This window comes from Gekko japonicus, unplaced genomic scaffold (genome assembly GCF_001447785.1).
Source record: "Gekko japonicus isolate JY-2015 unplaced genomic scaffold, Gekko_japonicus_V1.1 scaffold59, whole genome shotgun sequence".
Classification (NCBI taxonomy): Eukaryota; Metazoa; Chordata; class Lepidosauria; order Squamata; family Gekkonidae; genus Gekko; species Gekko japonicus.
The window spans coordinates 617510-629528 of record NW_015169174.1 but is presented as its reverse complement, the minus strand read 5'-3'; the positions used below and the strand labels follow the sequence as shown (position 1 = coordinate 629528).

Sequence of the window (12019 nt, the reverse complement as noted above, 5' to 3'; positions counted from 1 at the left end):
CCCTTACTCTCAAGGAGGCTGGCATTCCAGGGTCTTGCTGCTCTCCTTGTAAGAAGGCAGGGATTTTTTTAACATTTAGGAATAAAACCATTTTAATATTAACATGTCTTTAAGCTTGGTCTCAAAGGGGTAAAGGAGGAGGGTGATGGCAACAGTTGAGCAAAACCTGGTCAGGGAACTGCTGGATCTTCTAGCTCATGCAACTGTGCTGACATGTGCCTTGTAGGACTGATACACAGCCTGTTTTCCTCTATGAACACTTATCAGACAATAAGATGGTAAAGCAGAGTTAACAGCTGCTGGTTGCATACAGCAGCTGTTGATATCTTTCATTGCTGATCCAACTGTTTTTTGCAGGTTCCTTTCCCCTTTAACTGAGAAGAACAGACACTAGCCCCAGTAGTACACCTAGAAACAAGAGTCTTTCCTTCTCTCATGAGTTGTGTGTATACACAGTAAGCTACCACTACTCAGCTGGAACTCATTGTACAACAGGGTGAAGGAAGATGTTGCTTTCAGAACTGATCTTTGTATAACCACCAGGGAATCTGAGCACTTAAAACTTAAAATGTGAAGAGGGGTTATATCCCTACCCCATAAGTAGTACCCATTCTGCAACTCCCCTATCTAATGACCCCACATCTATAATTGTGGTATTAACTAATTTTGAGACCCAGCATCTTTGTATTAACTGAGTTACTAACTTAACAAGACACAAAGAACCATCTAGTAAGGGTTCCAAAGAGAAGAATTTCCTACTTTGTACTCTCTCCCTTCAAATATTCTGAAAATAGTCTGAGTACTTTCAAATGCAAACTTTCATGCCTTATTCCAAGCACAGAATGTATGCAGCTCAATGACACCCTCCTGACATTCTAGTCAGCTCTATGTCATTCTCTTATCAGAACTGACGTTTATATAAAACAGACCAAATAATAACGATCTATATCAGTATTATTTACTCCACCTGCAGCCTTAAGTCCTCAAATGGGGGGGGGGAGCCTTTCTCCAGCACCACATCCCAAGACTTTTAATGAGAAGTGGCGGGATTCAACATGGAACACTCACTGCCAAAAGTATGAACTGGATTACTGAGGTGGAACACCTAGCAGCTGTCAACACTCCACCAACACACCTGTGCCAGGTCTGCAGTTTCACTCACACATCTTCTACAGCAGCTCTGTGTTCTTGAATTTATTTTTCAAAGCAGAAGAAATGTAGTCCTGTGTACCTGATGTATCTTATGTCATATATAAAATTCAGATTAGCACTAGTAATATTTTTTGAAATATAAGCCCAAAGTTCTCCTCCCCCCATCCCTTAAACTAGACTTGACATGCTGTTCAGCAGCCTCAGAAGGGTAGGTAGGCATGCCAGACTTATCCAGGAAAGTGCCACAGAAGATCAGTCCTCTGCCAGTTCTATCATATAATACTAGTGCCTTGCTCCTGTATACTGAGCCTACACAGAGAAGGGCCCACCGGTCTAGGGTCTCTTTAAACAGGTTACACATTCTGCAGCCAGTATAACAGAAATGGCAGAAGCAACAGCAAGCTTCAGACATACCCAAGCCCAGCTCTTCCCACTCACCACCTGAAAACACTGCCTATTATTCAATTGTGAAGCTGTTTCAAATGACCATCAGCCAGTATTTCCCAGGGAAGAAAAACACAACAGTATTGTAAGAGTCACCTAACTGGGTAAAAAAAACAAAACACACACCAACTTGGATGCATAAGTAAGATTTGGCTCAAAAGCTGATGAGGGGTGAGTTATGTTCTAGCATCACATGAAAGGAGAAAAAAACAATTTTACTTTTGCTAGAACGAAAGTATGTTAAGAATGTAGCATGACGAAGAGGGCCACTCTCTTCCACCTCCCTTCCTCTACAACAGGCACCTTCTCCACCAAGGTTGTTAGCAAACAGGTGTATTTATTCTTCTGGCCCCACACACACTGCGCCCTGTTGGGTCTTTGTGCCTCCACATACTACTGCCCTGCAGCAGGAACTGTGGCTAGCTGCTCCATCCTACTGGACGCGCATGTTGCAATTCATACTCTGCCAGGCCACAAAAGGGAGAGTCTTCCTCCTTAAGAGGTTTCGCTGCTTTGCAGAGAAAGCTAGCCCCCCCACTGCCATCAAAGCCAATGCCTTAACAGGGAGAGAGGGGACAGGTCAGATTGTCAGTCAGGATCGGCAGTGCAAGTCTTCACCTGCCAGGGGTCCCGAGAAGAAACCTGCAGAAGAAGAAGAAGAGAAGAGATTGGATTTATACCCCACCCTTCACTACCCAAAGGAGTCTCAGAGCGGCTTACAAACTCCTTTCCCTTCCCCTCCCCACAACAGACACCCTGTGAGGTGGGTGGGGCTGAGAGAACTCTGACACAAACTGCTCTTTTTCAAGGACAGCTGGGCCAGAGCTTATGACTGACCCAAGGTCACATCAGCAGGTGCAAGTGGAGGAGTGGGGAATCAAACCCGGTTCTCCCAGATTAGAGTCTGCACACTTAACCACTACACCAAACTGGCTCTCACTAAACTGGCAGAGCAAGAATAACTGGGATTAGACAACCGTAGAGGGGTAGGGGGAGAAATCTCAGATCACGAATCCAAACCTCTCTGCTCCTGCATGCACATAGTCACACTTGCACTGTATATTTAGTCCACCACTCTTTAAAGTACAGGGTGTGCTTTAAACACTGAGGGATACTAGCCATACGGGTATGTAAAAGAGGTAATGCCTCAGTTTCTCCGCTGTCCCCCAGCGCTCTCACCATTCTCCTCGTGCTGTCACAGCTTCTTTCCGTACCAGCCGCTTCTTGTCATCCAAAGGTTTAGCCAGTGCCCGGATCACCCGTGGCTTGTAGGGGATCACCTGGCCGTAAATTGAAAGATGTATTAATGAGGCTCCTATAGCATCTCCCGCCTCCTCAAGGTTCTCCAAGTAAAGGCAACAGGACAGAAGCAGATATAGGTTCCGCAAGCCCTATACACGGAAGAGGAATGCGCCACCCAGGGAGAATAACCAGCATGTTACTACCCACAGGCATTCCTACCACTTACCACTGGGGTGGGCAAGGAAGCAAGTGCATGGAGGCACTGAAGTGCAGCAATGCGAATTGCCTGCAATGCAAAAAAATAGCCATCAGTGATACTTCCAAGGTGGAAAGGGAGACTATGTGGCTGCACAAGGGGGAGCAGCCATCTGGGACTCACCATGGCTGGGCTGTCTGTTAGGGTGAGGAACTTGCCCACAAGTGTATCAACATGCAGACTCACAACCAGTGGCGCATCAAGCAACAGTGGCTGTAGACAGTGCAAAGTTGAGAGCTGGACCACATGGTCAGAACATGACAGGGCTTCCAGCAACAGGGGGAGCAACTGTGGAGATAAGAAAAATAAGTCAGGGACACACCACAATTCTTCCGCTACACCAGGGGGTATCCAACACCAGGGGGGCTCATGAACAAACAGTAGCTACAGAATCGCTCATGTATTCCACAAAAAAGACTGATCTAGACTCCCCCCCCCCCTTAAACCTTTACTCCATAGGAGTTTTCTCTGTGCTGCGTGGTGATAATTCCATTCCTGGTACTGTTTATAGTCCATGCCCCATTTTTAGGACAGAACAAAACGTGGGAACATGCTGGTGGGGAGGAGAATAGCTGGGGATATTTTATTGTACTCAGAAGCAGCTCTCAGTAAAGAAAAGGTGGGCAACCCATATAGCTACGTAACTCATCACAGACAAAAACTCCTTGGACCTGGCCCCCCACATTAGCCCCACTTACGGTAGGCAGCTCTGTCACCAGGACTGGCTTGGGCAGGTGGTTGAGTATATGAGAGAGGCCTTTCAAGTAGTTTGCTTTCACACCTAGGGGAGAGAGAGAGAGACAGACAGAAACTCAATCCTGCAAGTGCATGGAAGACCCTGCCAAGAGGGATCTGACACAGAGGTAAGCCTGGGCACACTTGGAACTTGCAAGTGTTCTCTTGATTCAGCAGCACCTGAATATCCCAGGTCTAGGTGTGCTGAAGTGGTGCAGCCTACAGTGGGGAGGAAGATCTACCAGCAGAGGAAGAAAGAGACAGAGGGGAGCCCTGCTTTGTTTTCTGAAGCCTCTTCCCCCTTCCCCCTGCTTGTTTTAGTGTTGTAAGCTGCTTTTGGTCCCCATGGGGAGAAAACCAAGATATAAACAAAAATTACAAATAGAAAAAGCAGGTCTGGAATATCACACTAGAAGTTCATAAATTCTGCAGATGAAAGATGAGTGCTCTGACCACGTCAGACCATTTTGAATGTTTAACGTGCTCTCTAATTTCACAAGGCAAGACAACCAGGAAGGTTCTCACCAGGGGCAGCTGTGTGGAAACCCTGCACCAGCTGTGGCACACACTCTGTGAAGAAGCGCTGGCGGAACATGAGGCGCATGTCAGCATGGCAACTCTTGCCCAGCACATCTGGAGAGTCGGCCATGAGCAAGGCAAAGCCATCTCCCACTGCCGGACCAAGGACCGTGTCTCCCAAGAGCATGAGCAGCTGTAAAAGAGGAGGAGAGGGCTCATCAGATGAGCCGAGAGAGCAGGAGGAGGGTTATCGGCTCTCCGTTCCCTCAGCTCACCTTGTCAGTCAGGTGTGTGGTTAGTGGGTGATAGCGCAACAACAAAGCCTTGCTCACCTGCACAAAGAGAGAAGTACACTCAGTTCTGTCCTAGCAGCAGAGATAATGTGGCTGAATGGCGGAGACTTACCCACAGCAGCAGAGTGAGAGCCTGGATTCTGTGGGGACCCTCATTCAGGCCTTGTTCCAATTTGTCCATGGCTGCTCCCAAGAGCTCATCTAACTGAGGCCCTAAGAAGGGCAGAGGAAAAGTGACTGATTGTTGTTCCTGAATAATCTCCTACAAGCCAGGAAGAACATCAGCCCAGCACAGCCTAGCTCTGGTGTTTCCCATCCATCGCAGCCGTGCCTTACCTCCCGCCTCATCATTAGGACACATGCTGTCTCACCCGGTGGTTACCTGCTGGGTGCTTGTTAACCAAGCCCGCAAAACATTTGGCAGCGGCTGTGGCAGTGAAAAGACAGTCAGAGGAGCAGCTCAAGGCTAGCAGATCTCGTAGTAATCGGTCCTGCTGAGGAATTGGCACCTGCAGGGAAACCAGAGCTCAGGGTAAAGATGAGGAGATTAAAGGCAGTCCTACAAGCTAGGCGGTGGAGAATTACACCATCTGCTGGCTCCCGGCACTGGCTGCCTACGTTTCAGGCTGAATGCAGAATGGCCAGATCCAGCCTCTCTCAGCTGCATGACACCCCCCTTCCCCAACTCCCAGCACTTACGTTTCTTGGTAAGGAGCACACAAAGGCCATGAGCAGAGCAACAAGTTTTTTCTGGGTTTGAACTGGGCGCTGCCCATCCTGTGGAAGAAACACCATTATTTTCCCTACTGAAGAACCCGGAAGAAGTGGCCACATTCTTCTATGCACACATTCCTCCATGCCTCCACTCACCCAACCCACCTGAAAGGGCTGGAAGGTGCTGGGAAAGCTGTTTCCAGGGAGGAAAGAGAGCTCTCCATCTAGGAAGAGGGGCACCGCTTTGGAGACACTCTGGGCAGCCAGCCTGGCATGGAGAAAAACAGGAAGGATACTGCCTCAACAGCACACTACAAGTGCCCAGGAAAGGGAGAGAGACTGCCAGCACCCATCCTAACCCCAGTAACTCGCATCAAGCTGGCTAGCAGGTCAGGGTAGTGCCTGCCCCTGTCTAGAAAAGGCAGAGAAACTGGGACAGGGAACTGCACACACTGGTTGATTAGGAGATGGGAGGGATGCCGGAAAAGCCCTTTTCTGCAACCAATACTCACTCTGGACTTAAGTACATACAAGCAGCGCTGATTACCAGCACCATGGCAGATAAGGCTTCTTCCGTAAGCAGCACTTTGCTTAACATTGTGTGGGTGTTTTCTGAAAGCAGTCAGAGAAAAATAGATGAGTCAGGAGAAGGATGCACTTGGGTATCTCGTCTCTTTCCTTAAGGGGTGATCTGCCATCTGCAAAAAGGTCACTTGTGAAGCTGAATCAGTCCATGGGTCTATCAAGGTCAGTATTGTCTACTCCGACTGGTACCAGGGCCTCAGGTAAAGGTCTTCCACATCACCTATTACCTTTCAACTGGAGAGGTCAGGGACTGAACTTGGGACCTTCTCCATGCCAAGCAACTGTTCTACCACTGAGCTACAACCAGTGTTCCCTCTAAGCTGAGTTAGTGTGAGTCAGTTCACATTTTTTTAGCCTCCAGCTCACACATTTTTTGTCTTAGCTCAGGAAGGCTGGCTCCAGAGCAAACTAATGAATGCAGCAGCCAAATCACCTGCTCACAACTTTAATGCTGGTAGCTCACAAAGTAGAAATTTTGCTCACAGGGCTCCATAGCTTAGAGGGAGCATTGGCTACAACCCCTCCCCTTGAGCTCAACCAACAGTAGAGGCCCTGTGCCATGGAAAAGTGACCCCAGGTGGGTAAAGCCCTACTCTGTAGGGCAGGAATGAAGTATAGGAGCCAACATGGGATGCTAGGAAGAATGGATTTAGGTCATGCCAGGTCCCTCCTTGGCACTCTGGGCTCCAAAGTATAAAACACAACACCCTTGCTCCCAGATTCAGGCTGTAAGCATGGTCCGATTCAGGGAGCATAATGACTTGGATCCTGTGGTAAATCTTGACCAATGACAGGCATTTCTGTCAGCAGACCAAGATGTCCTCACTTCCCCCCTTCTGCTCCCCAAAATGCTGCTCTTTTGAAGACTGGGGACTCCCAGGAACAGCATGAGGGCCCCACTGTGGGTCTGCAGTGAGAAGTACACACCCCTTCCATGAGCGGAAATTTACAGTGGGATCCAAAGCCCCAGTCTTTGCCCATTCATTGACCTTACCTTGCATAGCAGCCTGCACTGCTAAGCCCATCAAGCAGGGCACCACAGCCTGATGAAAGTACCAATAATTCTGAGCATTTTGATGGCACTGCAATGCCATCTGCTTCAAACTCTGGCACACAGACACCACAGACTGGACACCTGCCTGCGTGCTGCCTGCAAATTAAAATAATGCATTAAAAACATACGTATGCAGAATACCATCAGGTTTCAGCTGATTTATGGCAATACCATAGGGGGTTCAAGGCAAGAGGTGAACAGAGGTGGTTCTCCATTGCCTGTGTCTTGACCCTGGACTTCCTTGGTGGTCTCCCATCCAAGTCCTAATCAGGGCCAACCCTGCTTAGCTTCCGAGACCTGATGAGATTGAGCTACTATGGGCTATCCAGGTTAGTGCACGTTAAAAATGGCCACACCAATCTAACAAGTCATAGTGATCACCAATTCCTTAAAATCTGAAGTTACTGATATACAATCTCCAAATCTCCATGGCCATTTAAGAACATCAAGACATCATAGCACCAATGGGAGGTAGGCTGTGACTGGGATAGCCAGAGGCCATGCCAACCCAGGCTTTCCACTAACATTCTTGGCCAATTTCTCTCATCTTTAGAAATTAGAAAGTTATGGGGCTGGAAGGGACCTACAGATCAGAGTTCATGTCCCTGCCCTGACAAAGGAACTATACGTATAAATCTGGCTCTAAGCCATTTCTGTATTCCACCCCTATTACCCTTCTCCATTAGGAAACAATGACCAGAGCTGCTCACATTTGTCCCATACAATTCTTGTGTTACCTTTCTGCACCTTCTGGAGATGCTGGAGAAGAACTGGAACAGTCTCCTTCATTATACTTGGGTGGGTGGACACTGCTGCCAAGGCCTGCAGGCAACGGTCCTGCTGGAACTGAGTGCTGTCCTCCCGTAGTTCTGAAACATGCAGCACATAGAACACAGCAGCCAAGCAAAGCATTTGTCTGAAAGAACAGGCCAGCAAAGTGCCACCACAATCCCCTCCAGAGCATAGATGTAAGGAACATCAGCCATAGTCTAAAAACTAGTCTGCCCATTTGATTTACTTCATAGGCTTCAAACCAGAGAGACCCTACAGAGAGGTAGGTGAAAGGCACACTGCAGTTAGCATCTGTAGTCACTAGGGGAGACACCAGGCATTTCTTCACACATGCTTAGTAAAGTAATGCAGAGGAGGAACTCTGCCTACCTCTGCTAAGCCCACCCAATAGTATGCTATACCTGACTGCAGACCCTCCGAGAGCTTCTGAACCAAGCACCTGCTGAAGGCTTCTGGGTAGAAGGGAGTCAGGGTGCCTGCAGCCTCCATGGCAGCCAAGCTATAGGGATTAAGAGGAAGGTGAAAAGGTAAGAGCGCGAAAGAAAGAGCTGGAGCCAAACACTCATTGCCAGAGTTAAAGAAAGCAGCTATTTCAAAAGAGACTGAATTACAAAAACTAAACAGTAAACACACAAAAATAAAGCATAAGGTCTTTTATGATATTTTTTATCATTACAAAACATAACAAATGGCAGCCAAGGTTATATGAAATTAGAGGGCTGGGGAGAAGGGCTACACATCACCCACGTAAACCAAATGTGCTGCCACCTTTCAGTGTAACTAATTCATTTTATTGTTTTTGTTGTGAACTGCCATAGGAATTCTTGTGGCTAAATGTTGCCAATAGACACCCCAGGGGGGGGGGTAACTGTTTTTCAATGCTCTGCCCTCTCCTATCCTTATGTAGCAAGTCAATTTTACTGAAATAGAATAAATGAAAAGCTAATTTTTGAAAAGTGTAATACTGTGTGTTGTATGCACTGGATTTTGTAAAATATTTATTACAAGTACTTTTTGGACAGGAGGATGGGTTAGACAGTGATGCAGATTATTTGGACTTTTCTGTGCTCATTCCAGCTGAGTTCATCTGGGAACCAGACAGGGGGTGGGCAGGGGTATATGCTCCCACTTCCAGAGACTAGGAAAAGGTGTCACCGAGTCTGTTTGGGAGCTGTCCTAGGACTACCAGGTTTGGTCATCCTACATGTCAAGGGCTGAACAGAAGATTTAGGTCAGTAGCAGAATGTGTCACAAGAAGCTAACCTGCAACAACCTAAAGACAGAAGTTCAAATTCTGAGCAACAGAATGATTGAGAAGGTGCTGTGGAGTCTCTATGGTGAAGTATCATGAACTATATTTAACCATCAGGGCTGGATTTTGAGACACTAATGTATAAACCATAGCACCAACTGTCCATTAAGGAACAAAAGTTGCAACAAAGAATAAACTGTTTAGGAAGGAGTAAATATTTAGAATCACCAGTTTTGTTTGTTGTCCTTGATAGTCAGATAGTTCAAATGCATTAGCATTCTTATTCAGAAAGAAAATGTAGATATTGGATTTGTGTGCTCATTTTAATAGCATGTTATATCTTACAGGACAGCTTGTGACCAATCACAGAGACAACACGCAATCTAATGACATCTGGTTCATTCCATGTACTCATAAACATCTTGGAAGTGACCCTGACAGCCTAAACCCTCATTAATCAGGAACAATAGAAGAGACATTGCAGTTTGCTGCTTACAGTTCTTAAAAAAGTAACAGGACACAATGGTATCAGTTGTTAGGAAGGAATCAATCCCAGGCTCTAACACCTACTGTTCCCCCTGACCACAGCACTAGGCCCAAATTTGCCCCTGCCTTTCACCTGGTCTGGGAATCTTCCTCATGAAGGATGAACTGTGCCAGGCTGTTCACAAGTCTATCCATGTCCGGGAGGTCCAGAAGCCCTGAAACAGGAGAGACTGAATTCATGTTTCTTTCCTTGCCCATGCAATAGAGTACTGCTTTTTCTTTCTTGCTGTATTGTACACCACCTTCTGTAATCCCTGTAGTGCCCATATAGGCCAGCTAGCACAACATAAACTGGAAGAGGATCCAACTGCATGAAATCCAACTGTCTGGCTGTATACATGTAGTAGAATATGCCAGACTACACACTGCAAGTATGTATTAGTAAGGCAGAAACACACCAGAAGAGAAATCTTTTAGTAATACATAACACTTCCTGGGGGCACCACTCAATCCACATAGAGAGCCACACACCTTGTAATAATCCTAAAAAGGTCAACGCTCGGATCCCAACCAACTGCAGCTGCACGTTGGGTTCAACAAGTGCCGAAAACACCATGGAGCACAGAGCATCTTTAGAGCAAAGCAGGGGACTCTTATCTGGAGGAGATGGAGAGAAGAAGGCAGTATTAATGGGCTACCGAGCCCTAGGAACTAATGTTATGCTAGAAGTTACGAGGCACCAGTACAGATGTAACAGGAAGCCAACTCGCACCTTCTTCCTCATGACCCCACTTTTGCCGCAGCTCCAAGAAACCAAGCAGCACCTCCAAGATTGTCCTATGCTGGCTACTCTACAAGAGATTAAGAAGACACAAACTGGATTAAGCAGGTCAAGAGCACAGAAGAACAGCCATGGATCAAGGCCACTGCCCTATGTAGCTGACTTTATTGCAACTCTCGGTTGAGGACAACACACACATCCAGAGGCACTGGAAATTTTATACCAGATTGTTTATATCATTGAAGATTTTGTTGTGTGAGTGCAGTTACCACGAGAAGGGATCCATGGCCTGTTTTATAAACTTTCAACAACCGCACAACATATGAGAAAGCAACTCCTGGTCTGGATTTATATATTCACTTCTGAATGTGTGTCTTGTTGAAATAACTATATATTACTAACCACTGACGAATGCCCTTGAGGCTGAAATGTGTGTGGTCTTGTTGATCATTTGATATATTCATCAACTGTGTATGTGAAATCATCGACTACAGCTTATGTAAAGCTCATGTTGATGTTCTATGCAGTCTGATATTCAGATCTTATGTTTTTAATCACCATTGTGTACACCATAGGATAAATATATATTTTGATAATATTTTATTTTATTTGAGATAGCTTGACCATTGCAGCATTATCACTGTTCTATGTAGGCCACAAGCCAAAGCAAATGCAGAAGAAGTCGCAACCAAACTTTCCCTAATCTGCAACTGGGGCTGCCCAGTTTCAATGCCATTACTCTCCACTCCAGCACAAGCCCATCCCACTCACCTGCAAATGCTTATTATACTGCTCCACCAGTAATGGAAAGACACTCTTTGTGATCTGGTAATAGGCCCGCAAGGAACCCCCTGCAGCCGCCTGCAGGAGCTTTGCACTCGGCCACACCAACTTCATGTCAGGCTCACACAGGTGGTGCCTGCAATCTGAAGAAGACAAGAGCGTGTATGAGAGAGATAACAGAAGCCCCAAGTCCCTGCTAAAATCCCACCAAGAAGCAACAGTACTTTACTATAATAAGATGCTGTTCATCTTCAGCATTTAAAAGCTTAGTAGAGAGTCTATTCTCTGTTGCTTCTTCCCCAAGTTAACGCCAGAAGTGGTTTCCACTCCTTCCTCTAAAGCAGGAGAGCAGATGTCTCCTTCCTCTACAAGGCTGTCATTTACTCCAAATAGAATTGTGTGAATGGAGTGTCAGTCAAATGGCTGTCCAGTCTGTATTAAGTACTTATATGTTGCTTTTCTCCCCAATGGGGATGCAAAGCAGCTTACAACACTGCTCTCCCCTCCTCCATTTTATCTTCACAACAGCCACCTTATGAGGTAGGTTAGGAGAGTGTGTGTGACTGGTCCAATGTCACCCAGTATGCTTCCACAGCAGAGCAAGGGTTCAAACCTGGTCATCCAGATCCTAACTCAACACTCTAACCACTTCGCCACACCATCTCTTGTCAAAGGTATACTGCTTCAGTGGAGGTTACCCTGCAGAATGCCTCTAAGGAAAGAATCCAGAAGATCCTCATCATCTGAGCTGAGCACTGAGCGGGACAAACATGTTGAGAGAGCACGCAAAGTGGACAGACCCTCTGATTCAATCCTCTCGCTTGCTGTCTGGAACACCTGGCCCCGGGGGCGAGGAAGGGAAGGAAGGAGAATCAGCTCTGTACTTAAGAGTGTGCCTTGTATATAAACTACACAGAGAATGCAACAACCG

General features: G+C 46.7%; 1 protein-coding gene across 3 annotated transcripts in view; it reads right to left on the bottom strand.

Moving 5' to 3' along the window:
* Positions 1 to 1457: 1457 nt before the first annotated feature.
* MMS19 (MMS19 homolog, cytosolic iron-sulfur assembly component) overlaps positions 1458 to 12019 on the bottom strand; it is a 29823-nt gene continuing 19261 nt past the window's right edge. For 2 of the 3 annotated variants that reach the window (XM_015415948.1, XM_015415949.1), the window contains 20 exons: positions 11787 to 11925; positions 11077 to 11231; positions 10297 to 10375; positions 10056 to 10181; positions 9658 to 9739; positions 8188 to 8285; positions 7732 to 7863; positions 6935 to 7090; positions 5868 to 5967; positions 5521 to 5623; positions 5341 to 5418; positions 5024 to 5150; positions 4754 to 4854; positions 4624 to 4680; positions 4355 to 4541; positions 3793 to 3875; positions 3218 to 3382; positions 3065 to 3124; positions 2776 to 2876; positions 1459 to 2238 (listed from right to left, as the gene is read on the bottom strand). In XM_015415948.1, coding sequence (XP_015271434.1) covers positions 2211 to 2238; positions 2776 to 2876; positions 3065 to 3124; positions 3218 to 3382; positions 3793 to 3875; positions 4355 to 4541; positions 4624 to 4680; positions 4754 to 4854; positions 5024 to 5150; positions 5341 to 5418; positions 5521 to 5623; positions 5868 to 5967; positions 6935 to 7090; positions 7732 to 7863; positions 8188 to 8285; positions 9658 to 9739; positions 10056 to 10181; positions 10297 to 10375; positions 11077 to 11231; positions 11787 to 11925 — 2157 coding nt within the window. In that variant the 3' untranslated portion in view covers positions 1459 to 2210. Of the gene's footprint in view, positions 2239 to 2775; positions 2877 to 3064; positions 3125 to 3217; positions 3383 to 3792; positions 3876 to 4354; positions 4542 to 4623; positions 4681 to 4753; positions 4855 to 5023; positions 5151 to 5340; positions 5419 to 5520; positions 5624 to 5867; positions 5968 to 6934; positions 7091 to 7731; positions 7864 to 8187; positions 8286 to 9657; positions 9740 to 10055; positions 10182 to 10296; positions 10376 to 11076; positions 11232 to 11786; positions 11926 to 12019 lie in introns of all 3 variants that reach the window. The other variant, XM_015415947.1, reaches the window with a different exon arrangement.